Source organism: Oreochromis niloticus, linkage group LG22, assembly GCF_001858045.2.
Source record: "Oreochromis niloticus isolate F11D_XX linkage group LG22, O_niloticus_UMD_NMBU, whole genome shotgun sequence".
NCBI lineage: Eukaryota > Metazoa > Chordata > Actinopteri > Cichliformes > Cichlidae > Oreochromis > Oreochromis niloticus.
Window position 1 is genome coordinate 20713400 of NC_031985.2, and position 22728 is coordinate 20736127.

Below are 22728 nucleotides of genomic sequence, written 5' to 3' on the forward strand. Positions count from 1 at the left end.
AACGTATTACGTGACTTTATTTCAGATACACGCGTTTCAAAATATATATACAAAATCTCAGTTAATGAATAAAACCTTTGTTTTAGGGTTCAACATGCACCAACAAACTCAACAAAGGGGGTCTGGGAAAACCCCCCCACAAATGCAAATATACTTCGAGCACATACAAAATATAAGGCACCATTCTTACACACACCACATAAAGCTCAGGGGTAATATTGTGGTGTTGAATGTCGAATATCGACTTAATATTATTGTAGTGTAAGCAATTGTGTTTGGAATAAATATCTCGGTTAACATGCTTTTATGTATATTTATTGGCCCCACTTCTTCATATTCAAATGCCAACCTTTATTTATTTTTTTATTTATAATACATATATTCACTATAATAAAAAGTAAATAAATGAATAATATAAAAAAGACACCCGACAAGTTTCCTACTGCAGACATTCATGAATGTTGGGACACCCCGCCGTGAGGAATGTGATTTGACATTTGCGGTCTAATAAAACAAACAGACATCAGATGAAAAGCATGCGGAAAATGGGTGCTTTTTTTTAAGCACAAAAGACCCCATGCTGATCTACACCCCCCTCATCATCTTCCTTTAAAAAGCCACCCCCACCACCACTACCACCAACACGTCCCCTCCCCCCCGCCCCCCTCTGGACGAGGTGCATTGTGGGGAGGAAAGTCGTTGCCATTCGACCTCTGCGGGGCCTGCGCGGACGCAGCGAGAACCCTGAAATTCATTATGCGTTTAAAACCTTTATTTATTTCCGCATAACCTACATACTCTCACCGGGAGGGCCGAGCGGAGCGCAGAAACGACGACGGTCCATCTCTTTCGGGAAACACATCGGTTATAAACACAGCATTTTAATCGGAGGAGGGGGATACTGTTGAGAAAGTGAAGATTCTAACGTATATTAAGAAAAAAAATGTCCGGTGAGAGAAACCGCAGGTCGCTGGCTTTCCGAGGAGGTGGATTAGCTGGGTTAACGGGTTCCAGTGGTATCGGTGGGGGGAACTGTAACAGCTGGGAGGCCCCGGCCTGTCAAGATCGACATTTTAACGGGAACAGGCCGGATCAAGAGGAGGACAGGGATCTGGGGGCGAAAGGACCGTCGCAGAAGAGAGTGGAGGGCGCTGGATCTGTCAGCGATAGCACGGAACCCGAGGCGGAGGAAGAAGAGGACCCGGAAGGGGGCAGTCGGGCAGCTGGGGACGGCGACGATCGTGTCGACTCGGTGGAAGCGGAGGACGGGTCCGGGGACGGGAAAAGCTGGGTTGCGGGGAACGGTCACAACAACAGCGCCGACGGCCAGGAGACTGCCAGGGGAGGGATCGAGACGGGATCCAGGAAATCTGGGGTAGAGATGAGACCGCAGACGCTGCTTCAGAAACACTCGCTTTTCCACGCTTCGTGGTTGCAAGAATTTCCATGGCTCAAATTTTGCCAGGAGACTGGACTCATGTCCTGCTCCTGGTGTCACAACATTGCCACTAAAAACAGCGACGAGCTCGTCAAAGGCAGTCGCAACTACAAGAGGGCCTTGCTGCTGAGACATCACCTGTCTTCTGAGCACGGGAGAAACGATCCCACCAAACAGGTAACGTTAGCCCAACTCCACGACGCTTTCGTTTAGTTAACTACGTAACGTGAAATACCTGTCACCGTCGGCATACCTTAATGTCATTACCTGTTTCCCTTTTCTGTCGCACGTAATAGAAGTTACTTCAAATTGTAAAGCGCAGCCTGGGAGGAAAATGAGCTTTTACCTAAGCTTCACAATCCCTTCTCCCGGCTAATTAGTTAGCATCGGTGTGCGCTAACGACCACAGCTAATGTCTAGCCTAGCTTCACAGCCGCCCGTGGCTTTACTGTTTAGCCGGAGGTAGGTGACCAGTTGCGGTATTGGAAAGCCCCTGTAGCGAAGCTAAGGGGTGACAGAGTGGAAAAACAGAATCACTTCAAAATATATTGTACTATGCAAGTTACTGTTGTGTGCCCACTCACCGGGCAAGTTAAAGACCTGCTCCAGTTTGACACCTGCTAGCTAATATCGCCCCGGAGGCTGTTTGTTGTCAAGTGACCGGACTAATTGCGTGTCACAATTAACTGCTAATCACTGATAACTGACGAAAAGGAATGGATAAATATCGGACAGTGCAGGTGTTGTGGAGCAGTTTGAGATGTTCACCGTACACCGCAGCTAGTCCTTTCACCAGCAGCAGTCTTGATCGCTAGCTTGCTAGAGGTCGCACAATGGCAAGGGCTCGACCCTGGCAGCCTTCGGGGAACCGCACCCCTTACCCAACCCCCCGCCTCTCATGCAGCTCTGCTGCCTCTCTGTCCCGGGTGACCTCTGGCGCATTTCTTCCTCCTCCACCTCCGCCTCCCTTTAGGGAGCTAAATTAGAGGCATTGTGCGAGAATGACCCCCCAAAATCCATAGATGGTGTCACTTGCAGTGCTGGACAAGGAGGGGAGAGTAAATCAGGTTGCCCTGAGCGTGACATCTTGCTTGCCCAGAGGCAGCGTTTGAATAGGTTTGAAAGAGTGAAAATAGATGTCAGTGATAGGATGACACAGCATCACCTGAGCCTGTCATCCATATTTCTGGATTATTGGGCTCTGGCTATAACTTTGGGGCATATCTTATGATTAAAGGCTTATCCTGTTTGCAGAGGACTGAAACCACGGGTCATACTTACAGGAAATGACTCCACTTTATTTAATAGGCACATAAAGAGTGTGTAGTTAGCTAAAGCTCGATGTAGGTATAAAGTTATTGGGTATCCATATCAGTTTCTTGAATGCCTTTTTTAATTCAAAACACTCACATCGTTATTACATGTGAACTCCCTTTATTGATGTCCATGAGATGTTTTTATTGCTTCATCATTTTTTATTGCGGTTTAAGCAACACTTCTACAATACTCTTTTAGTGACCTCATAAAAACAGGGAGGGCAGATTTGTCTGTACAGTTCGGTGTCAAAGGACATTTTTCCCATTAGTCCTACAGTATGGGGGGGGGAGAGAGCTCAGTTCCTTTTTAAATTGCCACATCCTACCTCATATTCAGAGAATGGTTTGAGCTGTCACGAGAATTAAGAGCGGGGTGCTATTCGTCTGTGATTTGTGAGTGAAGAGGATTGTACTACTACATTTAGTTCCTTCCTTTGTACACGCAATCACTAATCAGAATGACTTAAAGTGATCCACTAACTTGTACACATCTCTAATTGGCAAGGAGAGCACTAGGAGTGGATTAGGGGCTTGGTGAGGCTTTTCCCTAGCAACAAGGACCCCAGACGCTGTCTTGAGAGGTTTTTCAGGCCATTTCCTGATAGATGGTTAGAGCTGAGTAGATAACGTCCCAATGCTGTATTATTAGAAAAGATTGAATTAAAGCTTAAAGCCTTCTTTCCTTTTTTTCCGAAGTACTTATCTTTTGTTTTTATGCTTCCTCAACTTGGACTGCCTTTTTAAAGTAAACAAAACAGCAAACACAGTACTGCTGAAATAATAGGCAACAGTGTAAGCAAGACAGCATTATGAAGCAGTACATTAAAGGGGAACTACGGTGTTATGAGGCAACGTCTTGTTCTATTCACCCATTCCTGATGTTAGTCAGGCCTCTGCTGCATTTGTTAAAGCTAATTCAATTATCTGTAGCACACCAGGGCAGCTGTGGTAAATGTGGGTATCCTTGGAGAAGGGGGCCGTTGTCCTTAATTCTCTAGATGCTGTCTTATGCTCAGATTGTTCCCTGTGCTCACTAGAGGAAAAAAAAAGGGTAAATGGAGGCAAAAGGAGACGAGGTTTTCTGAGATCAGATATGAAGTCACATATGTACGACCAATTTAATTAAATTGAATTCTCAGAAAAGTTTTATTTTTTATGGTGAAAAATGGGCAGCCCATACACTTCTTTTAATACGCATTTAAAGGAGGGCGGCTGAGCATGTGTTAAACCCACTCTAGATGTTACAGAGTGATAGAGAAAGTTCCTTGTCATGGTCGTGTGCAGAGACTATGTGGCTGGTATTCCTCTTAACATGATAACACAGAGAGATGTGTACTTGTCATATAACAACAAGTTTTCAACAGCTATTCTCTCTTAACTTTCATTTACTTCCTTGGTTTTTGTTTTTGTTGTTGTTGAGTATAAGTGACAAATTTAATCCCCATCTCGCCTGTTCACCAGAGACCAGCGCTATATGCCCGAACCAGCTCAGGATACGGTTGTAGTCAGGTCAGATGATGTATGTTGACCCATTTGATTTGATGGCCAAACAAACACTACTGTGTTGGTCTAAATGGGGGTGTAAGATAACATCACTACACTTAATTCTCCAAAAGGGAAATTAAGATATGTTTAGGCTCCTTTTTATATGTAATTTTCATCCTGTCATTTTAGTAAAGACAAACATAGGGCCGCATCATTAATCAAACTTTAATTTCAGTTATAATTTTGGCTTCTAACGATTATTGAAATAAGATAAAGATTGGAGATGAAATGATTATTTCACAGTGTCTCTCTTGTTCTTGTGTTTCAACCCATCAAACTTTCTTTTAGTTTTGTTGCTCCCTAAAAGCCCACTTTCCCTTCCTGCAGGCTGGGACACGTTTAGTTCGGGTCGTATTTCTTTCTCTTTTCATTATTTGTTTAATTTCTGTTGAATTGCAATTAAAGCTGAAGGAAACACACAGTTAAAATGACAAGATTTAAGTTCCCTGTTTTCCCAAAGTCTTTGAGAAATCATGGGATTCATATTGGCCTGAAATTTTCTGATTTTAATTCTTGTTGTAGTCGAGCAGCCCTAGACAAACACCATATTCATTGTGATTGAGTGTTCCCACAAGGGTAAGGGGTCCAGCCTGGTGCCTAGCAGATAGACTGGGGGGGGGGGTTTATTGGGGGATGCAGGTCAGAGGAATGGGTGGGGAGGAGCCGGAGGGAGAATTCTTCTCGTTGAGTCTGTCAGTGACACCCCCAGCTCTTTAGCATTGTTGGGAGGCAGGGACTCGCTTAGTGCAGCCCTCCCACACCTTGGGCCAAATGCACACTGCAGTATTGTTCTAGCATCTGGGGACAGACGGGTTGGGTGAGGAAAGGGGGGGGCTGAGTGAAGGATACACTAGATGCAGGGAGTTTGTGAAAGACTGGTGGAGATGGCCTCGGGGCTGGGCTGGTCATGGGACTGGATAGATGGAGGGTGGTGGGGTATAAGTGAGGGGACAGAGGCAAACATGTGTGCATAAAAGGTAAACAAAAACTGGCTCCAGTGGGTTATTATGTTTCAAGGGGACCTTGTTGTATGACATGATCTGTTGGAGGTGTGTCTGAGTGTTTGCCATGGATCTGCTGGCCTTGGGGGCGTTGTGGTTTGTTTGGGTTTGCGGTTGAGTTTGTTGAAGTATTCTTTTCTACAAGCAGTCAGAGCATCAAGGCTCGGGTTTATGACCATCTTGGTTTGTTTAATCCACCTGTAAATCAGCAGTTATTGGCTGTTCACTGTAAGATTTTGAAGCATTCATGGTTGACCTAGATCAAAGCACCCTCTGGATGCTGTGCTCTCTTTCTGCCTTTTATTCTTCCACCCCTGGCATCTCTGGCTCAAATAAAAACCCAGCCACGTCATGACTGGGGGAGGCTGATATTGTCCCCACATTCTCTTTTGGCTCAAGCTGGTTTTGCCTCCAGCATCTGCTGTGCAGGGTTGATCTGCTGGTTCTCTTAAGCTCCCATCTCACACGTGGCACATCTGGAGAAAGAATGATGCTGCTCATGAAGCCAGTATGGAGCAACTTACCCCGGATAAAAGCTGAGAGGAGTCAGGGTGTTTGGGAGCGGGATGGTTAGTTGCTGCAAATGATAAGCAGTCTGCAAGTTTGTGGGTGTTGGTTTATTTGTAGTATTTGAGATGTATTTGTTTTTATTTATTTATTTTTTTGAGCCTGTTGAGCCCTGAAGTTGTCATTAAGGTTATTTTATTTCATGCTGCTAGGTGGAAAATTGAAAACTCTGGGCAAAAACAAACAAGCATGAGTGTTGACAATCTAAGTTGAAAGCATATCCTACTCCCCTTGTTGCGATCGCTCTCCTGCCTGTCACCACAACGCTATATTAACCCCCCTCCCAACCATAGTACTCAACATGATAACCGTGCCCCTCCACAGGCTTTGATGTGTATATCATGGAATAATTTCTCTCCCTCTCTCCTCATCCTCTTAGCCTCACCCACATGCACCATGGCTCCTTTCTATGCTTGCAAGTGGGAGCTGCTGTGTAATAAGAGAGTGAGTGCCGAGCCTTTTCACAAAGGCCCACAGTGAGTGGACAATAAGCCTCGGGGAGAACACGAGCTATTGTGAAGGCTAAAATGGGGTGACCCAACTCCTTCTCTATCACGCTCGCTTTCTGTCCCCCTCTGCTCGACATTTTCTCCTCCGCCCTTTCCCTCACTGTTCTCTCAAGCTCTGCCTTTTATTCATTTTCTTGGAATATTTATTATCAGCAGATTCTCAGCTTCTTTTCATATAGTTCTTTCAGCTCTGTTTCTACGTTTTTTGGGGGGGTTTTTTTCCCCCACCAGGATTGTGCAGCGCGGCTCTCTTGTCTCCTAATGTGCTCTATCTGTGCATCCTCCATTTATTTATGTGGTCTGCAAAGTCAACCCCTCCTATCTCTCCCTCATTCTGCCTTTCGTTTTATTCCATCCCATCTCTCTCCCTCCAGCTGTGGCAGAGGATGATAAGCCCCCCTATACTGTGACCAGGCTGCCCTGGACAAGAGCTGCAGTGTGGAGCGAGTAGGGGTGGTGGGTGGGGGCTGGGTGGGGACCTCAGAGAAATGGATTTAATCTGAATTACTCGAGCTGAAACCCCAGCTGTACGTGTAGGCAGCGTGTGTGTTTGTGTGTGCATGTGCACGCGCGCTGGCGAGATGGTGATGGGTGGGGGCAAAAATGCAGGGCTTGAGCAATGTGAATTATTCTGGATTAGGACATCTGCTCTGCAATTCTAAAATGAGCCAGAGATGTATGCCCTGCTTGTGTGCATCATGTGGAAAAACTGACATGCATGTTCTGGTTTATGATTTTTTTTTTTTTAATATATATATATGTAAATATATAAAAAAAAATATATATACTTTTTTGGGCAGTTTATTTTGTCTGTGAGTATATATGCGTTTACTTCACCCCAGACTGTGTGTTATGTGATGTTTGCATTAAGCATATGCGTGCACATCTGTGTACACACCTCTTTCTCCTGCTCTGTGTTAGTCTGGCTCTTTGCCCTTCAACTCTTTCCAGGTGAGTGGGGTTTGATGCCTTTGCCTGTACCCCTCCCATGCTTGTTTTGGATACTTCTCAGGCCTCCTGGTCTATTTACAGCCTATTTCCTGTTCATCAAGTGGCACATTTTAGCGGTTTAGAAACTAAATACGTGCAAAATGTTGAATCCTGCGAATCTGTAGTAGAAGCTAACTAAAGAATATAAATGGAAAGAAAAAATATTTTAATCAAGGGGGAGAAAAACCCAAAACAAACTCAAGACATTGAGTGTTATTGCAGATTGCATTTTCAAATATGCTCCTAGCACAGTTATGGCTAGCTTCTTAATGGTGCCTCAAACTGTGTCATCCGGACATACAAATGGATAGAGGTCTTAATCCAGAATTATTCTTATCCATGCGAGTGTATATAGGGGTCACTGAAAATACATTTGTTTCATTCTGTGTGTAGTATTAATGCTATGTATTTGTTTTCTTCCCTGTTTGAAACCACAGTCTGTAAAAGATGGATATAGCAACAGTGATCTCACCCGTCAGTTTGTAGATTCTGCTTTTTGATTTTGAAGGCTCTACTTTTGTGTGTTCTTTTTTTTTTTTTATAGCCATCGCCATCTTTTCTTTCCGAGGCCAGGAGTGACCGTGTTTAGGTGAAAGGGTGGACTGATAAGTTATCAGCTAATGCTACAGTTAGCAAGCTGATTTCAAAGCTTGTGTAGGTATATTGTAGAGACACATATCCTACAACACAAGGGCAGAATTTTGCTTACCAAAACTGAGGCACAGACTTGTTCATTAAGTCATGTTAATTCCCAAAATGACTGCATTGAAAATCTCCAAAAGGAGCAAAGACTAAGAAACTTCAGGAGGCGTAGTGTTAACACCTGGGAGTCATGGTGAATATAACCATGTTTTTAAGCCTTATCAATATGCAATTACAAGATTCATTCCATACATGTCAACATTTTAATACAGGCATTTAATATGTGTCTCTCTCTCGCTGATCCAGTCTTAAGTGGCCATTCAAGGAACTCTATTCTCTATTTGCGTTGTCATTCAGTCCTTGAGTTTGCCGCTTACTTGTAACACAAGATCTGGCAGGAGTTGAATCAGTCAGATATTTGGACTTGATCTGTGCCTGATTGGTCACTAATGCTTAGCTCAGAAACGTGTTAAGTTTTTGTAACGCTTGCTTTAGCTGAACAAACATGCCATCGTGCTCAAATACGGCGTCATGTTCAGGTTTTTGCAGGCATCGTGCCTGGAACCAAAAATACATTGGTACATGGAATAAGATGTGTTACTTTTGTTTGTGGTGGTTGAATCCAGTCATTTCTCGTGTTTATTAATATGTGGTTGTAATTTATGTTTACATTTGCAGCTGTGGAATTTGGTTTAGAAAACAAATTGGCATTAGTGTATTACCTAGCCTTAAAGTACTGCACCTTGCCTTCCGTCATTCCCACCTCCCCGTTAACAGCAGCCTGTCAAACCTGTTTCACCCCCAGGACAGGTGCAACAGTGTCGTTGGGAACCCAGTGGGTGTATTTGTTTTTTGTAAAGACAGGACTTACAGGAAGGGAAAACATTTGTGTACGATTGCATTTATGCTTGCACTTGCAAATTACTTGTGTGGGCACACACATTTTTTTTACAATACTTTTTTTTTCTTCTTCCTTCTTGCCTAAAAGGAGACACTGAGGCCCTCGGACAACACCAGCCCCTCCACTAACTGCACAGAGGAAGACTACCGCAACAAGCCCAACGAGAACTCCTACTGTTACCAGCTTCTACAGGAGCTGGACAAGCAACGCAAAAGTGGCATCCTCTGTGACGTCAACATTGTCGTCTCGGGCCAGGTGTTCCGCGCGCACAAAAACATCCTGGTCGCAGGCAGCCGCTACTTCAAAACCCTCTACTGTCTGACCAAGAGCGAGACCCAGGACCAGACCACGGTCACGCACCTAGATGTTGCTGCTGTGCAGGGCTTCTCGGTCATCCTCGACTTTCTCTACTCTGGGAATCTGCTGCTCACAAGCCAAAATGCCATTGAGGTGATGTCAGTTGCTAGTTACCTCCAGATGACAGAGGTTGTACATTCTTGTAGGGCTTTCATAAAGGATGCTCTGAATATCAGCATCAAGCAAGAAGCTCCCGATTCCGTGGTGGTGGACTACAACAAGAGGCAGATGGTGGCCAAAGAGGGACAGAGAGGGCTAGACCGTAAGCCAAGTAACTTCTGGGCGACAAGCATCCTGTCAAAGCTATCAATCAAGGCCAGCAGCAATCAAGGGAAGGAGGCAATGGAAGAAGATGACGAAAATGGCCGCGTGAAAGAGGAGACGAGTGATATAGAAGTCACAGTGGTCAGGGGTGAGGGCTGTGCCCTTGTAACCCCCGGAGCCTCTGGTAGCTGGACCCACCAAAACGACAACTCATCTGATTCAGCAGAGACCAATGAAACACGGGCGACGAGTGGCCAGACGCGGGTCTTCGTCTGGAACGAGCCAGCCACAGGCGGCACGGCCGCATCACCCGCAGCAATAAAGCGAGAGGCACCGGATGCTGCAGCTGGAAGTGGACGGAGGAAAAAACAAGCTACAACACGGCGGTTTGTCTACAATTTCCCACCAGAGCCTGAAGAGGGATTCGATGAGGGGATGTTCATCCAGCCTTCAGCCTCCTACCCCAGAGAGGACTTCTCCTCGCTGTCCGAAAATGCTGGTAAGACACACATTTAACACACCTTTTCAACTTTACAACAGTCTTGCTATGAGATGTGAGAATATGTGGATTGTACTTTATAGCTAATGCTAAGTAGTAATTAGCAAAAGACATTTTGTTTCTTGCATAAGTGTTTATATTCTTCCTTTACCCCCCCCCCCCCCCCACACAGTAGAGCCTCAGACCGAGCTGTTGTCCTCCACTGTAAAGCATCCTCGCACTCTTGGTAGTCACATGACACATTAAAACCTTGTATTTAAAGTGAATAATGTAAACGCACCATTTTTTTTGTGCAAATGCAGAATAACGCACTGTGCCTTAGAAGTAATTCCAACCTTGGAAGGAGTCTGTAGCTGCACATTTGTCGGGCAAAAAGGTTTTAAAAATATAGTGAAGATTACTGAGTAGAGCCCTGAAACATGAGTGGTTCAAAAGCAACATTCAGTTGGCTTTATCATCAAGTAACAAACTTTTCCTACTTGCTAACCCAATAAAAGCACAGATTGAACCCAAAGCAGTCCAATCTGTGCTTTTCAAGCATCTAACCTGCCATGAATGGTCAATAATTAAGCCAATCCTGGGCTCAGTCTTCACCAATTAGTCCAGACCATTGGGCTCATAAAAGTTAACAGATGAGAGATCTAGATATGTTAATGTTACCAGGTCTGTCCTTCTAACGCCGAGGTTGTTTTTGTTTCTGTAAGAGACTTTCATGTATTCCATTTTCTTGAAATCTTCTATCTTTTCAGTCTTTTTCTCTTCTGTTCAACACTGGTTACCTTTGTACGCTCTGTCTTAAACTGTCTGTTCCTTCATCCACCCTATCCAGTCCGCATACGTTGTAGCACTCTTGGTAATCTCTTCTTAGATCCAGCCTTCTCCATCTCTTGTTGCCATTAAGCATGGCTCTCCATCTAACCATAATGATATCACATATTAAGTGGAGTGGTATGGACAGGGGGAAGAGGATGTGAAGACTGTGTGTAGAAGAAGTAGAGAACTACATTTTATGTACGTGTGGTGTGAGAGAGACAGAAGCCCTTCCTGATGCAGGATAATGAAGAAAGCAGGGGAAGCATTTCTTCCCACAGACCTCCCTAAATGCACTTGAATGCTCTTAGTGCCTCCAAGGCCTCTTTTAAAATGTACGTGTAGCGATGCTGGGTGTTGGCCTAGAGAGAGTTCACTTAAAGCTGTTAGTTTTTTTTTAACATGTGCGCTCCATGTCTCTGTTCGGTGTATATACAGCTTTTTCCAAATAAAGAGATGTTTATGGCTTTGTGTAAGATATCAATCACATGAAAAAGGTTTTAAGGCAGCTGTTTACCCCTAAATTATATTTTCTGTCCAACAGTACATTTACCTCAACTACCAGATTTTTAGTTGAGCAGTATGTGCTACGTTTTAAATGTAAATAATGATCGGCTCACCAAAAAATAACCACCTCCTCATCCAGACGCTTAAATCCTTTAACTACTACAGTCAGGAACATTGAACGTCTGTAACTAATGGCCAACCTTTTGTGAAATATCTGTGAGTGGTGGTGTCCAGAGAATTTAAGGCTAAAATGTGCAACACATTATGCTGCTGCTGTTTGATGTTTGAGAGGAGGGCGTTTCACCTCTTTTTAGGTCATAAGAAATGTAGCCCGGTTGTACGCTAAACATGTGATATATCATTCATTTGAGGTTAAATTGTACTGTGTGTGGCATTTCTCCGGTTCCCATTGTCAGTGGAGTGCGTTCTAAGCGGGGGGTTTTTTTTTTTTGTGTGTGTGTGTGTGTGTGTGTCTTAGTGTTAGTTCCCATTTTGGTGTAGTGCTACAGAGTGCAGCCTAAGTTGAGTTGCTGAGGGTTTTTTTTTTTGTTTTGTTTTTTTTCTTTTCTTTTTTCTGAAGATTAGAGCTGAGGTTGAAACTACAAAAGTTTTGGCAAAGAATCCTGATCTACATCAGCTGTTTTGAACAAGTCCAAATATGTCATCTCAACGTCCACCTTTGTTGTGGTGTTTGTGTCGCATACAAATGATGTCACGGGACTTTCAGCCGCGTTGCCATAACGACCCCACGCACATTAGGTGGTACTTAATTGTGGTGAAAATCAAGTCGTACTGCTCCGAGTCCGTCGAGCTGATCTGAGTAGATAGATACTAATGGTAAAACGGCTGTAGACTGACCTCTGGGAGCCGTAAAGACAAGTGTGTATTACAGATTATTTGACAGAAACCTCCATATCCCTGTTATTGCTGACTGTTTAATGGGCAAAAAAATAGCTTGTACTATTGTGCAATTTTAAAAAGTGGTTAATAAACAAAGCTGGTGAGTTTTCCTCTGTCTCTGGGGAGGTGACGATGCCAAAAAAACCCCCCCGAGTATACTTCTCCACTCTGTTGAAGATAACTAACCTTTGTCCTCGTTCTATTTAAGTACATTTGGCTTCCTCAAGTCTATTTATTTATTTATCTATTTATTTATGCATGTATTTATTTATTTCGAATGTGCTGAAAAATTCATCACATCTCTGGAGCCAGCATTTTGCAAACTATGGTTCTAGTGAGTTATTTTAGACACAGGCAGCAACCACAATGGTAGATATTCTGCATTGGTTTAGATACACTGTTGTCTGATTGAAAGATCCGTACCATTACAATTTTTCACCTCGATTGTCCAGCGCCATTTATGGACAAAAAGTTTCTTGTCAGAGCGGTCGGTTGGTGACGGCGTTTCCCACAGTCTAGCCTTGATTAGCCATGTACTGCATACAGTGCTCAATTGTTGTGATTCAGTCTTGATTTGTGTGTCACATGATCTTCTAAATCTACATATACTTGGATAGAAAATACTAGAACAATCACCATTTCCCTCATTGGTGCAAGTACACACCACAAAAACTCTTCTGCTGGCTTAAACTACACAGCTGTCTCGCACTAGCTGCCTTGCATATTTCTCTTTGAGTGAATAGTCATCGAGCAATACTAGCTGTCCCAGTTTCCCACAGTGATGTCACGCTCTTGGCTTTCATTTTGCTTCAGTTTGATCTGTGTAGTCGCGCTCCAAGGATGGAAACATTGTAGCACAAATGGAGGCCTTTTTTTGTTACAATGTTTATTATCCCTTTCAAAAACAGGATCTTTTTGTTTGTCTTCTTCTTGTTGTGCTTTAGATTATTCGTTGCTGCAAACAACTCTTAATTATTCCCCAGATTTTCACAATTAGTCTGGCCTTTAAATTGGGCAGACTGAAATATGTCAGTTTTTTTAGCATTCAAGGTAACGTCCCAAACCATTCAAATAGTTAATTATGAGTTGTGAAAGCTCAGAAAAGCAGCAATTAATTCTTGGCAGTGGTTTAGTTGTAGAGACGGCTGATGTTGGAGAGTCAAAGGAAGGTTGGTGTTGAATAGGATAAGAGCAATTGAAAGTGAAGAGTGTTTCAAGGTTATGTTACTCTGCTAGTGCTGCCTGTTCTTCCTACACCAAGCCCACAGCCATTACTCATGGCCAGTAAATTCTTTGGCCAAACAAGACTGTTGGATTGTTTAAAGGGTGGGTGCTGCAAAGGCACAAAGAGCAGGTGAAATGCATTTGCATGCACACTGGTCTCTGTTGTAGCACACCCAAACACACCCACGCATAGAAACAACCCACCGCTGCTCACCCTACCCCCAATCCCTGCGAGGTGCAAAGCCGCCAGGGGCAGTCCCTTCTCTCCATAATCCACTCTAATGCACTGGGGCTGTCCTCACTATTCCAAATATTGACCCAGGGAGAATGGAGACACACACACACACACACACACACACACAAAGGGGTGTGTCTTTAATGGGCTCTAAGCGCTGATGCTTTAGGAACCGGACATGCACGCACGCACGCACACACACACACACACACAGGTGCTCACACTAGTGCTTACTAAAGCTGAGTGTAAGATGAGCCATGTGAGGGCTCGACTCTGTCATCCTCCAGTTAACCCCCTTCCCGCTGGAGCCTCCTTAACTTGTTGCACTGGTTGGTGGAAAACTCACTGCTTTACATACAGTTGGGGCCTGTGTCTTTGTGTTTGCCTATGTTGTTCACTGAAACTTCCATTGTTTCATGTGGGGGTGGTTAGTTGTGTACACAAGACTTGTGAGGTGTGCATCCCCCCCCCACCCTCCAGGCTCTCAACCACCTCTCATCTGTCTTTTTCCCTTCTCTTGTCCCTTCCCCCTTTCCCAGAGCTGGCCAATCAGATCCAGTATAGCATCATGCAAGACTTACAGCAAGGGGAGTCCTGGGAGAATGGTAAGATGCCACACTCTAGACTACTGCTAAATTACCAGCTTAGGCAAATTTAGTGACTCTTGTGCAATGCCCATTATTTCAAATGAGTGTGGGAAGTCTATTTAACATGTTTCCTTTTAACAAGTGAGAAGACAAACGATCTGGTTCATTTAGGAACTCCTGTTCAACTGGTTTTAGAAGGTGCAGCTGACCTGTGATCTCTGTGAGGTGCTTTTCCACCAAAAGTTCCTGGAATTTCAAATCAGCTGATGTCCAGGCACTTTCCAAGGGGTAAAAGTTCCTCCACCGAATCGAGACTTTAGTTTCCACAGTACGTGGAAAGCCTGGGGCAAGTTTAAGCAAATTAGACTGACACATGGAAAGCAAGACTGTCTCGTGTAGCTTCTTTCTCTGTAAAAATGGGAAACAACGTTTGGTGTTTAATTTGGTCCTTTGGGCTAATAAAATTAAAGCTATAAACAAAGCTTCTTTCTTTTTAACGGTGTATGTATAACAATGAGACAGAGCACAAATGTTAAAAAAAAAAAAAAAATAGTATTCAACAAGGCGTGAGAGGGGAAGACAAATTTAGACAAGGTTATGTGTTACTTTCAGTCTATTTATAAAGGATATGAAAATGGCCAGTGCTCCGACTCAACAGTACTGTACAGCCAACGGTACAACAAGCTGTAATTGATTTCAGTATATTCTTGAGAACCAGAATATATATATATATATATATATATATATATATATATATATATATATATATATATATATATATATATATATATATATATACACACACACACATACACACACATACACACACACAGCGGGTGTGAAATGGAAATGGTAGGTCAGTGGGTATACACTACTTTTTTGCATTTTCATAAATGTTCCCTTTAAACTGAAAAAGATTGTCAAGCCATTTTTAAGCCGACGTTTCATCCCTTCAACTTCGTCTGACTCTAAACTGAGTTTAGATCTGACTCCAGAATCCATATAGGAGCTGTGTGTTATTGACTTGAATCCACAGCACACTCTAAATTAGATTCTTTCCCATTACTCCCTTTGTAAAGTTGAGACGGATCTTCTGTTTTGATTCTGCTTTGATTTTTTTTTTAAATTGATGATTAATGATTTAGAGTCAGGTTAGTCAGGTGGCATCAGCTGAAAAGGTGTGATAGGGATTGTTTTTTTTATTTTATTTTTTTAATGTAACCTTAGTGAATGTGACCTTTCACTTAAAATAAAAAAATCACTGCATTTAAAATGTATTTATTTATTTTTATTAAATGCACACTTTTAGGGCAGTTTGTGAATTTACACAAAATCTGTGAAACTTAAATTAACAGCGTGTTGCACTTCCCCGAGGTGCTTCTGTGCTGTGTTTAACACACGCACGCAGGCCGAGTGAATACACAGGTGACCTGCTTCTCATCAACCATCGTCCCCTCCTCCCCTTAGCAACCTGCCTTGACGACTCCTCTGTTGTGCGCTCCTTGGCTCAAACAAAAGGATCAGCCCTATTACCCCACTCTCGGCGGAGACAGCCCGTTTGGAGCCTTTTCAAAATCAATACATCGTCTATTTATTTGCAAACCCAGCTGTCCTCGCTGGCTTGTAAACATACCCACAGGGTTAATGAAGAAAATGAGGGTGCAAGGACATCTGCATTATTATTGATTTACACACTGAAATAAAAATAATAAAGAAATAAATAAACATGTTGATACATAGACTTTGTCCTTGAGTGATAAAATGGCCAGGCTTTATTTATGTAGCTTGCTAATCGTGTGTTCTGTATCATTAGGTAGCTCAGTGTCTATGGATTATTCAGATTGCCTTAATGCTCCTAACGAGCTTTTTTAGCATGTCGCTATCCTTACCATACCGTTGTTCAGTTTATTATTTAATAAAGAGACTAATTTAGTAGCCCACTAACACTTGCCTCCTTGTTTCAATTGCAGTTCTCTGGTAATTGTATTAACCCTACCCCCCCCCCCCCCCCCCCCCCCCACTCCCCCGACTGAACTACGTGAGCCCAGCAGTAGATCCATAGATCCATGGTGCTGCTTTACATTCATGCCTAACATGGATCTGTCTTTGTATCATCGCCATGGCGTGACCTCTGTCATAAAGTTACCCCGCAGACCAGTCAGCAGCCACAGAGAGGGATTGCGAATCTGCCGCAGTTAGCAGTGTGCGTAGCTTTGCCTAAATTATGTCTGCATTACAGTTTGTGGTTTGTAATGCATTTTAACTCAGTGATTTGATAAACAGGATGTTGGTTGCTGGCACACCCCTCTGTCATCATTCGGTGGAAATGCAGCTTTTATGATAATTGTCTTGCTCCATCTCACCATTATTGGTTTAAAGGAACTTTCTTTTCCTCGAGTGAAATGTTGTCTCCTGCTGACCTTCCTGTGCATCTGCATGTTTTCTCTTTTTTCTCTCTACGCAGGCGAGTCCTCACACCTAGCCCTCAATAAGCTCAAGTGCCCCCACTGTAACTACATCGCCAAGCACCGTCGCACACTCAAAAGGCATCTGATCATCCACTCAGGTGTACGCTCTTTCAGCTGCGACATCTGCGGCAAGCTGTTCACCCGCCGTGAGCATGTAAAGAGACATTCCCTGGTGAGTTTGCATATGCACTGGATCCTCTCGCGCTACCACGTGACATGCATCCTCCAATTTCTGGCAAACACCACAGCGTTTTGGCCGCCCCCCTCACATCAGTGCACCTCCACCTTGTGTTTTGTGTCTGGTAGCTTTTGCTCAAAGGGAGTGAGTGTAGAAGTAGAAATTTTTGGCTGCATGTCTTACTTTGTAATGGTGGGAGGACTGTAGGGTCAAACACAAAGTGATGCCAAACAAATGGAATTGTGGGATCGTCCCACATTTCCTGCGTCTAAAGATAAGGAGGCCAAGTTAATCATTGTCCTGGCATCGTCCCGTTAAAGATGGAGCATAATTACTTTACTCCTTAGTCAGTTGAGAAAGATTATCCCAGTTCCATGTACTGAAAAAAGAAGGGGAAATGTTACTGTGTTCCACTAGTGGTAAAAGCAGTTATTCTGGTGAGCCACTCCTAGTAGCTGGAAAATGAATGCCCAAACCCCACACCCCGGTTTTATCAATCATTAACAACAAAAAAAAGGATCCAAGTTCAATACTGGTAAAATAAAGGCTGGTATGGCACAATCAGCAAACGTGTTGGTCTGTTTTCCCTTCATCTGGCGTACTGTTTGAGAACCACTGGCTGAGACGAACACTTTGACAGTGAAGGATGTACTTCTGTTTGCTTTCTTGCTTCAAGTCCGATGGGAATATTGATTCTGCTAACATCCCATTAATCACAGTAGATTTTGAGCTGCTGCTTACCTCTGCTTAGCGTAGCATAGAAACTGGAAACATGTAAATGTCTAACCTAGATTAGTCTGAAGCCTCCCATCAGCTCCGAGATTACTAGAATATTACTTTGCTTCTGTTCCTTAACGTGGATGGTTCAGCTCCATATTTTATTCATAGCTTTCATTAGAAGAGCTTTGCATGACTCATAATTCAGAAATAATCTGGCTTTTTAACTTGGCCTGGGTGCAGATCCTCAGCTGTTTTAGCTTTTCTCCATTCAAAGTGCCCATTATCCTCGATGTTTTCTCGTCAAGTACAGCAAAAGTGATTGAACATTAGTGGCCGAAACTCAGTTTAGAGGCACCGGGCGTGCACGTCTCACCTCATTTTCACAACCTCGGTGTTTTTGATGTGGCCGGTGCTGACCAGACACAAGTTTACAATCGTGTCAGTTTTTACTACCATTTTAATGATCTATCAGTACAGAAGCTCAGAGTAGCAGGTTATGCAGAGGGAGATGTTGCAGTAAAGTATTTACTTCCAGTTTTGACATTTTTTTTTTTCTCCTCTACCAGCGCTGATGTGGAGGTTTTTGTAAACGGCGCAGAGCTGTAGTGGCGTCACTGAACAACATGACCGATGTGTAATGAGCCGCTAAGGCATCAGTCCCAAAGGCCTAAAGATGGGTCAGTGCCCTCCTGGCCGAGAAAAATGTTTCCTCGACCAGTTGGCAAGTGGTTGCTTGAGGTGTATGCCACTGCACCGACAACCTCCTTGTGCTAGCTTTAGTCCAGCTAGCAGCTAGCTGGCAGATTCCTGCAGTTGCCTAGTCTCTATCAAAGACACCGACGCATGAAAAGTGCAGCTCAAACCAGAAACAGAGACCATTCACCTTCAAAGTAAAAGTTATGAAACTTTTGTGTTAAGCCACAACTTTTACTTTGAAGGCGAATGTTGCACTTGTGAACTATGGGAAACCTTGGTTATCTCCTAGCAACAATGGCGATCTCAAGGAGAACGTTAACTTTGGTCATGTTTAATATACTTTTATTGCAACTAAAACTAAAGAAATGTAGAATAAGTCCACGTTAGATTTACCAGTGACCACATCGTTTACACAACAACTAACTGGAATTACTCCATGTCATCGACCCTGTCTACCTTCTAGGTTCACAAGAAGGACAAAAAATACAAGTGCATGGTATGCAAGAAGATCTTCATGCTTGCAGCAAGCGTCGGTATCCGCCACGGCTCGCGGCGCTACGGCGTGTGTGCAGACTGCGCCGACTCGCACCAGGCCACTCAGGAGGGCCTGGAGGGCATGGAGTTTCCTCGGGACGAAGACTTTGACGGGGAGGAAGGGGAAGAAGTGGAGGGCGAGGAACCTGCTGAGAACGACCAATCAAATTGGGGCGAGGGCAACGCTGGTGCTGCCCCGGAAGAGGACTAAAAAAAAAACAAATACATTTTTAACAAGCTTGAGAAACAAAAATGAATAACAGTTGATGTTTAATATATATGTATACAGAAATCTAGCTGGTAAACAATCAACTCCAAAGTGCTATCAAACCTTGAGGTTACTTAATTGTGCAAGTATATGACAAAGAGTTGGAATTTTTTTTTTTTTTTTTTTTTTTTTTTTTTTAAGAAAAAAAGCTTTGCGGGAACTCCAAGATGTACAGATTTTATTATTGCTCAAATGTGTCCAACTCTGGGCCCAGCGCCCACAAGAGAACGATTTAATGACGAATAACGTGATGAATCAGGTCTTTGGTGATGTATTTTATTTCCTGTTTTGTTTTTTGTTTTCGGGACGGGTGGGCGGGCAGGAGTCGGGTAGGGTGAAGTAGTTTTTGAGTTGAGTTAGGCCAATCATCTAAACAAAGAAATGTTAATTATTTAATTTATGAAGAGAGGTCTTTATGGTCTTATCAGATTCTATAATTTGTTTTGTTCTATTGTTTTTTTTCCTTGTCTGCGAGCAGAGCCGTAGTAAGCCGTCGCTCTCTGCTCCGTCTGAGCGTGTGTTGTAGAAGTACACAGAAAAAGAGCATTACTGTCCACAGGAAGATTTTACCTTGCTCTGTAGATTTTTTTCTTTTCTTAGATGCGCTAAATATTATTCTTTTCTGTGTTTTATGTTTTTGTTTGGTTTTTTTTCCTTCCCTGCACAAAATCTTGGAACCAAAAAATCTGTTTTGCGACTCTAATGTATTACAGCCATATTTATGATTAATTTAAGAGGGCTGTGATATTGTGCCAAACAGACTGCACACCAAGATTAAGCAGGAAACAAAAACTACTGAATTTAAACAAAAAAAGAGGAAAAAAAAAAAGATGAGTGAGAGAAAGATGATGTTAGGTTTGTTGTTAAGCGGGCGGGTGGGGGAAGATGATTTAAAAAACGAATAAAAAGAAAGTACAAGGGGAAATGTTATTGCTAGCTTTACACAAATCACGGCGTCACAGTAACACTTTATTGTTATTATTATTATTATTATTATAATACAAAAGCATTTGAATTTCACTTAAAGCTTGAATTTTGCCAAATGATGAAACGTTTGGTGCTGTAATGCTTGTTGCAGAATACTGGACCTACAGGCTATATATGATGTTTATAATCATAAAGCTTAAACTGACTCAGTTATGCATATGTAATCAGCTTAAACTATAGAAACACTGTTGTGCTACAGCGACTATCAGGTATGCTTTGCCATTGTTTTTAAGCTTTTTTTAAAAGAAATTTTATTTAATGCACACACACGCGCGCACACACACACCCACACATACACGTGCACCATTTTTGTAGAACTACCGGCAGTACTTGCAATTGACATTTTGAGGACCTAAGTGGACATCCATACCCGTTTGTTTATATTTGGTACTGAGGTATAAAGTAAATACAGTATATATCTATATATTTTGGATCACTTGAACGTTGGTTGTGAGGGTGGGGGGGTCGGGGAGGCGTGTAGAAATCATTGTGTGTGTGATGTTTTTAAGTGTAAAAGAACTCCATTTTTTTTTCATACGATAGAGAAATGTCATCGTTTAATTTGATGTCTTTTTTTGTTAAGGTCTGCCAGGTAGAAAACACTTTGTTCCACAAAAAGTGAAGCTCTATGGCGCCTCATAGACATGCACTTACTTTTGCGTTCATTAAATAATTTTCTTTTTATGTTTCTGTGTTTTGGGGTTTTTTGTTTTGTTTTGTTTTTCTCCCCAAAAGCGGGTCTGAATGGAACTGTTCTTTTCTTCCAATGTGCGACTTTTTTTTAAATATTATTATTATTATTATTAGTTTTTTTTTTTTCTTATTTAATATTATATATATATTGACTCCAAAATGCAATCAAGACTGTTAATTTCTATTTGTCCAACCAAAATTGTTGTTTGTAATTATTGTTGAAATATAATGTATGAGAAAAGCCAGGTGAATACTTGCTTAGTGTAGAAGAAAAAAAAATCCTTGCTCGTGTCTGTTAATTGTTGAGATTTTTTTAAAAATGTCTTTAATGCTACAGAATCATTCACTTTACCCTAGAAACAGATTTTAATTTTTGTCCTTTCCACAGATGTTTTTGCTTTCTCCTTTTTTTTGTTATTATTTCTTTAAGCACATACTTTCTAAAGAAACACGGATTGTTTGCGGGTTAAAACCTTGGAACAGCAGTATCTGTTCGTATGCAGTCGAATATACAGTATAGTACTGAAGTGCTGATGATACAGAAGATGTGTAACTTCCCTTCACACTCAGTGGAAGATGATATATTTTAGAGATATTCATACTCTTCGTGTCACTTTTACCTTCAAATCACTGTGGGAGGGGATATATTACGGATATGTTGAGAATATATGAGATAAATATATATATATATATGAAGAATATATTATTTAACTAGTGGATTTACTTAATGGAACATTAACAGTCGGCTACAAAGCTGCTGTGGCGATTTATTTCCGTGAACTTAACCTTCCGCTTTCTCTCGCGCTCTGTTCACGCCGTGTGCTTGTTCATGACACCATCCTGTTGTCTTGTTTGTTCTTTTGATACTATTTACCATCCTACTGATTTTACTGTAATGAATGAAACTCAAAACTATGATGTATCATTTTAGATTTTATGCTGTATTTGTTATATGGACATTAAAAAAAACACACACCAAAAAAAACACGAAAAAAAACCCCGAAAAAAAAAAACCCAGAGCAAAAACACTACAGATGTAAAGCAGAGGTTTTTTTTCCCCAGCTGTATTTTTTTACGCTGTTGCAAAAGGTTGTATTTTTCAATTTCTCTCGAACTTTAACAGTGATGCAAAACTCGGGCCGCCGCCTCAGTGCCCTCCGAACACAAAGCAGATTCAGGTTACTCTTTTTACGTTTTTATCAAGGGTTTTCAAAGATGGAACTACATTCTCCTTTTTTCTGTCTGAATTGTACTACTGTTCCTCTCTATACTACATTTTAAGAATAAAACTTTGATATTGCTTTAACCTCTTTGTGCGCTTCTCTTTCCTGCAGCGGCGCCTTTCGGTTTTCTGATGATGGCCTCCCAAACCCTTTTACTCTTCGAAGAAATAAACTGAGCTCCATCTGTTCAAAACCCAGAGCGCTGAACAACAAAGAGAAACATGCCAAACCAAATCACTTTCTGATTGCTTTACCTTAGTTTTTATGAAGTGAGGGACCGTCTTGCAGTGGGATACATTGGAGTTCTCAGACTTACACCCACGCTCAAATTTAAGCTTAATTTTCATGTTAATGACTACCTCTAAATTAATATTGTGTTTACAAAATCTGTCAATAGAAACATCTACCAGAGCAAGCTGCACAGCCTCTGTGGTAGATCCTGCTCTCCAGAACCGCACTGTGGCATAATCATGCACACACAGACTGACTCACAAGATGAACGGCATCAGCTACACTAGCACACATACACTCATTACTTCATTAGGTACAACAGTTGTGCTTTAGGTTTTGTGGCACAGATTCAACAAGGTGCTGGAAACATTTTTTTACTCCAAATTCTGACCCTGCCATCCACATGCTAAAGTAAAAATCGGGACTCATCAGAGGTTT

At 42.3% G+C, this 22728-nt stretch overlaps 1 protein-coding gene across 4 annotated transcripts; it reads left to right on the top strand.

The window, feature by feature from the left end:
- The first annotated feature begins 661 nt into the window (after nt 1-661).
- On the top strand, nt 662-22142 carry zbtb10 (zinc finger and BTB domain containing 10). Of its 4 annotated transcripts, XM_005478494.3 has the most exons (5): nt 663-1615; nt 8997-10029; nt 14245-14310; nt 16757-16932; nt 18818-22142. In XM_005478494.3, exons 1-5 carry the CDS (start codon nt 944-946, stop codon nt 19097-19099), a joined length of 2229 nt encoding a protein of 742 aa, XP_005478551.1. In that variant the 5' UTR covers nt 663-943; the 3' UTR covers nt 19100-22142. The 4 variants fall into 4 exon arrangements, with proteins under 4 accessions (XP_003444217.1, XP_013126155.1, XP_005478551.1 ...); XM_003444169.4 differs by lacking the exon at nt 14245-14310 and having other exon boundaries at nt 662-1615; XM_013270701.3 differs by lacking the exons at nt 16757-16932; nt 18818-22142 and adding an exon at nt 14464-14844 and having other exon boundaries at nt 662-1615.
- The last annotated feature ends 586 nt before the right edge of the window (nt 22143-22728 follow it).

Bases quoted from the DNA above. Each gene is read 5' to 3' on its own strand.
- zbtb10 (XM_005478494.3), top strand. From the start codon at position 944: ATGTCCGGTGAGAGAAACCGCAGGTCGCTGGCTTTCCGAGGAGGTGGA. The intron at 10,030-14,244 runs GTAAGACACACA...CCCCTTTCCCAG, and splicing joins CTCGCTGTCCGAAAATGCTG to AGCTGGCCAATCAGATCCAG. The intron at 14,311-16,756 runs GTAAGATGCCAC...CTCTCTACGCAG, and splicing joins AGGGGAGTCCTGGGAGAATG to GCGAGTCCTCACACCTAGCC.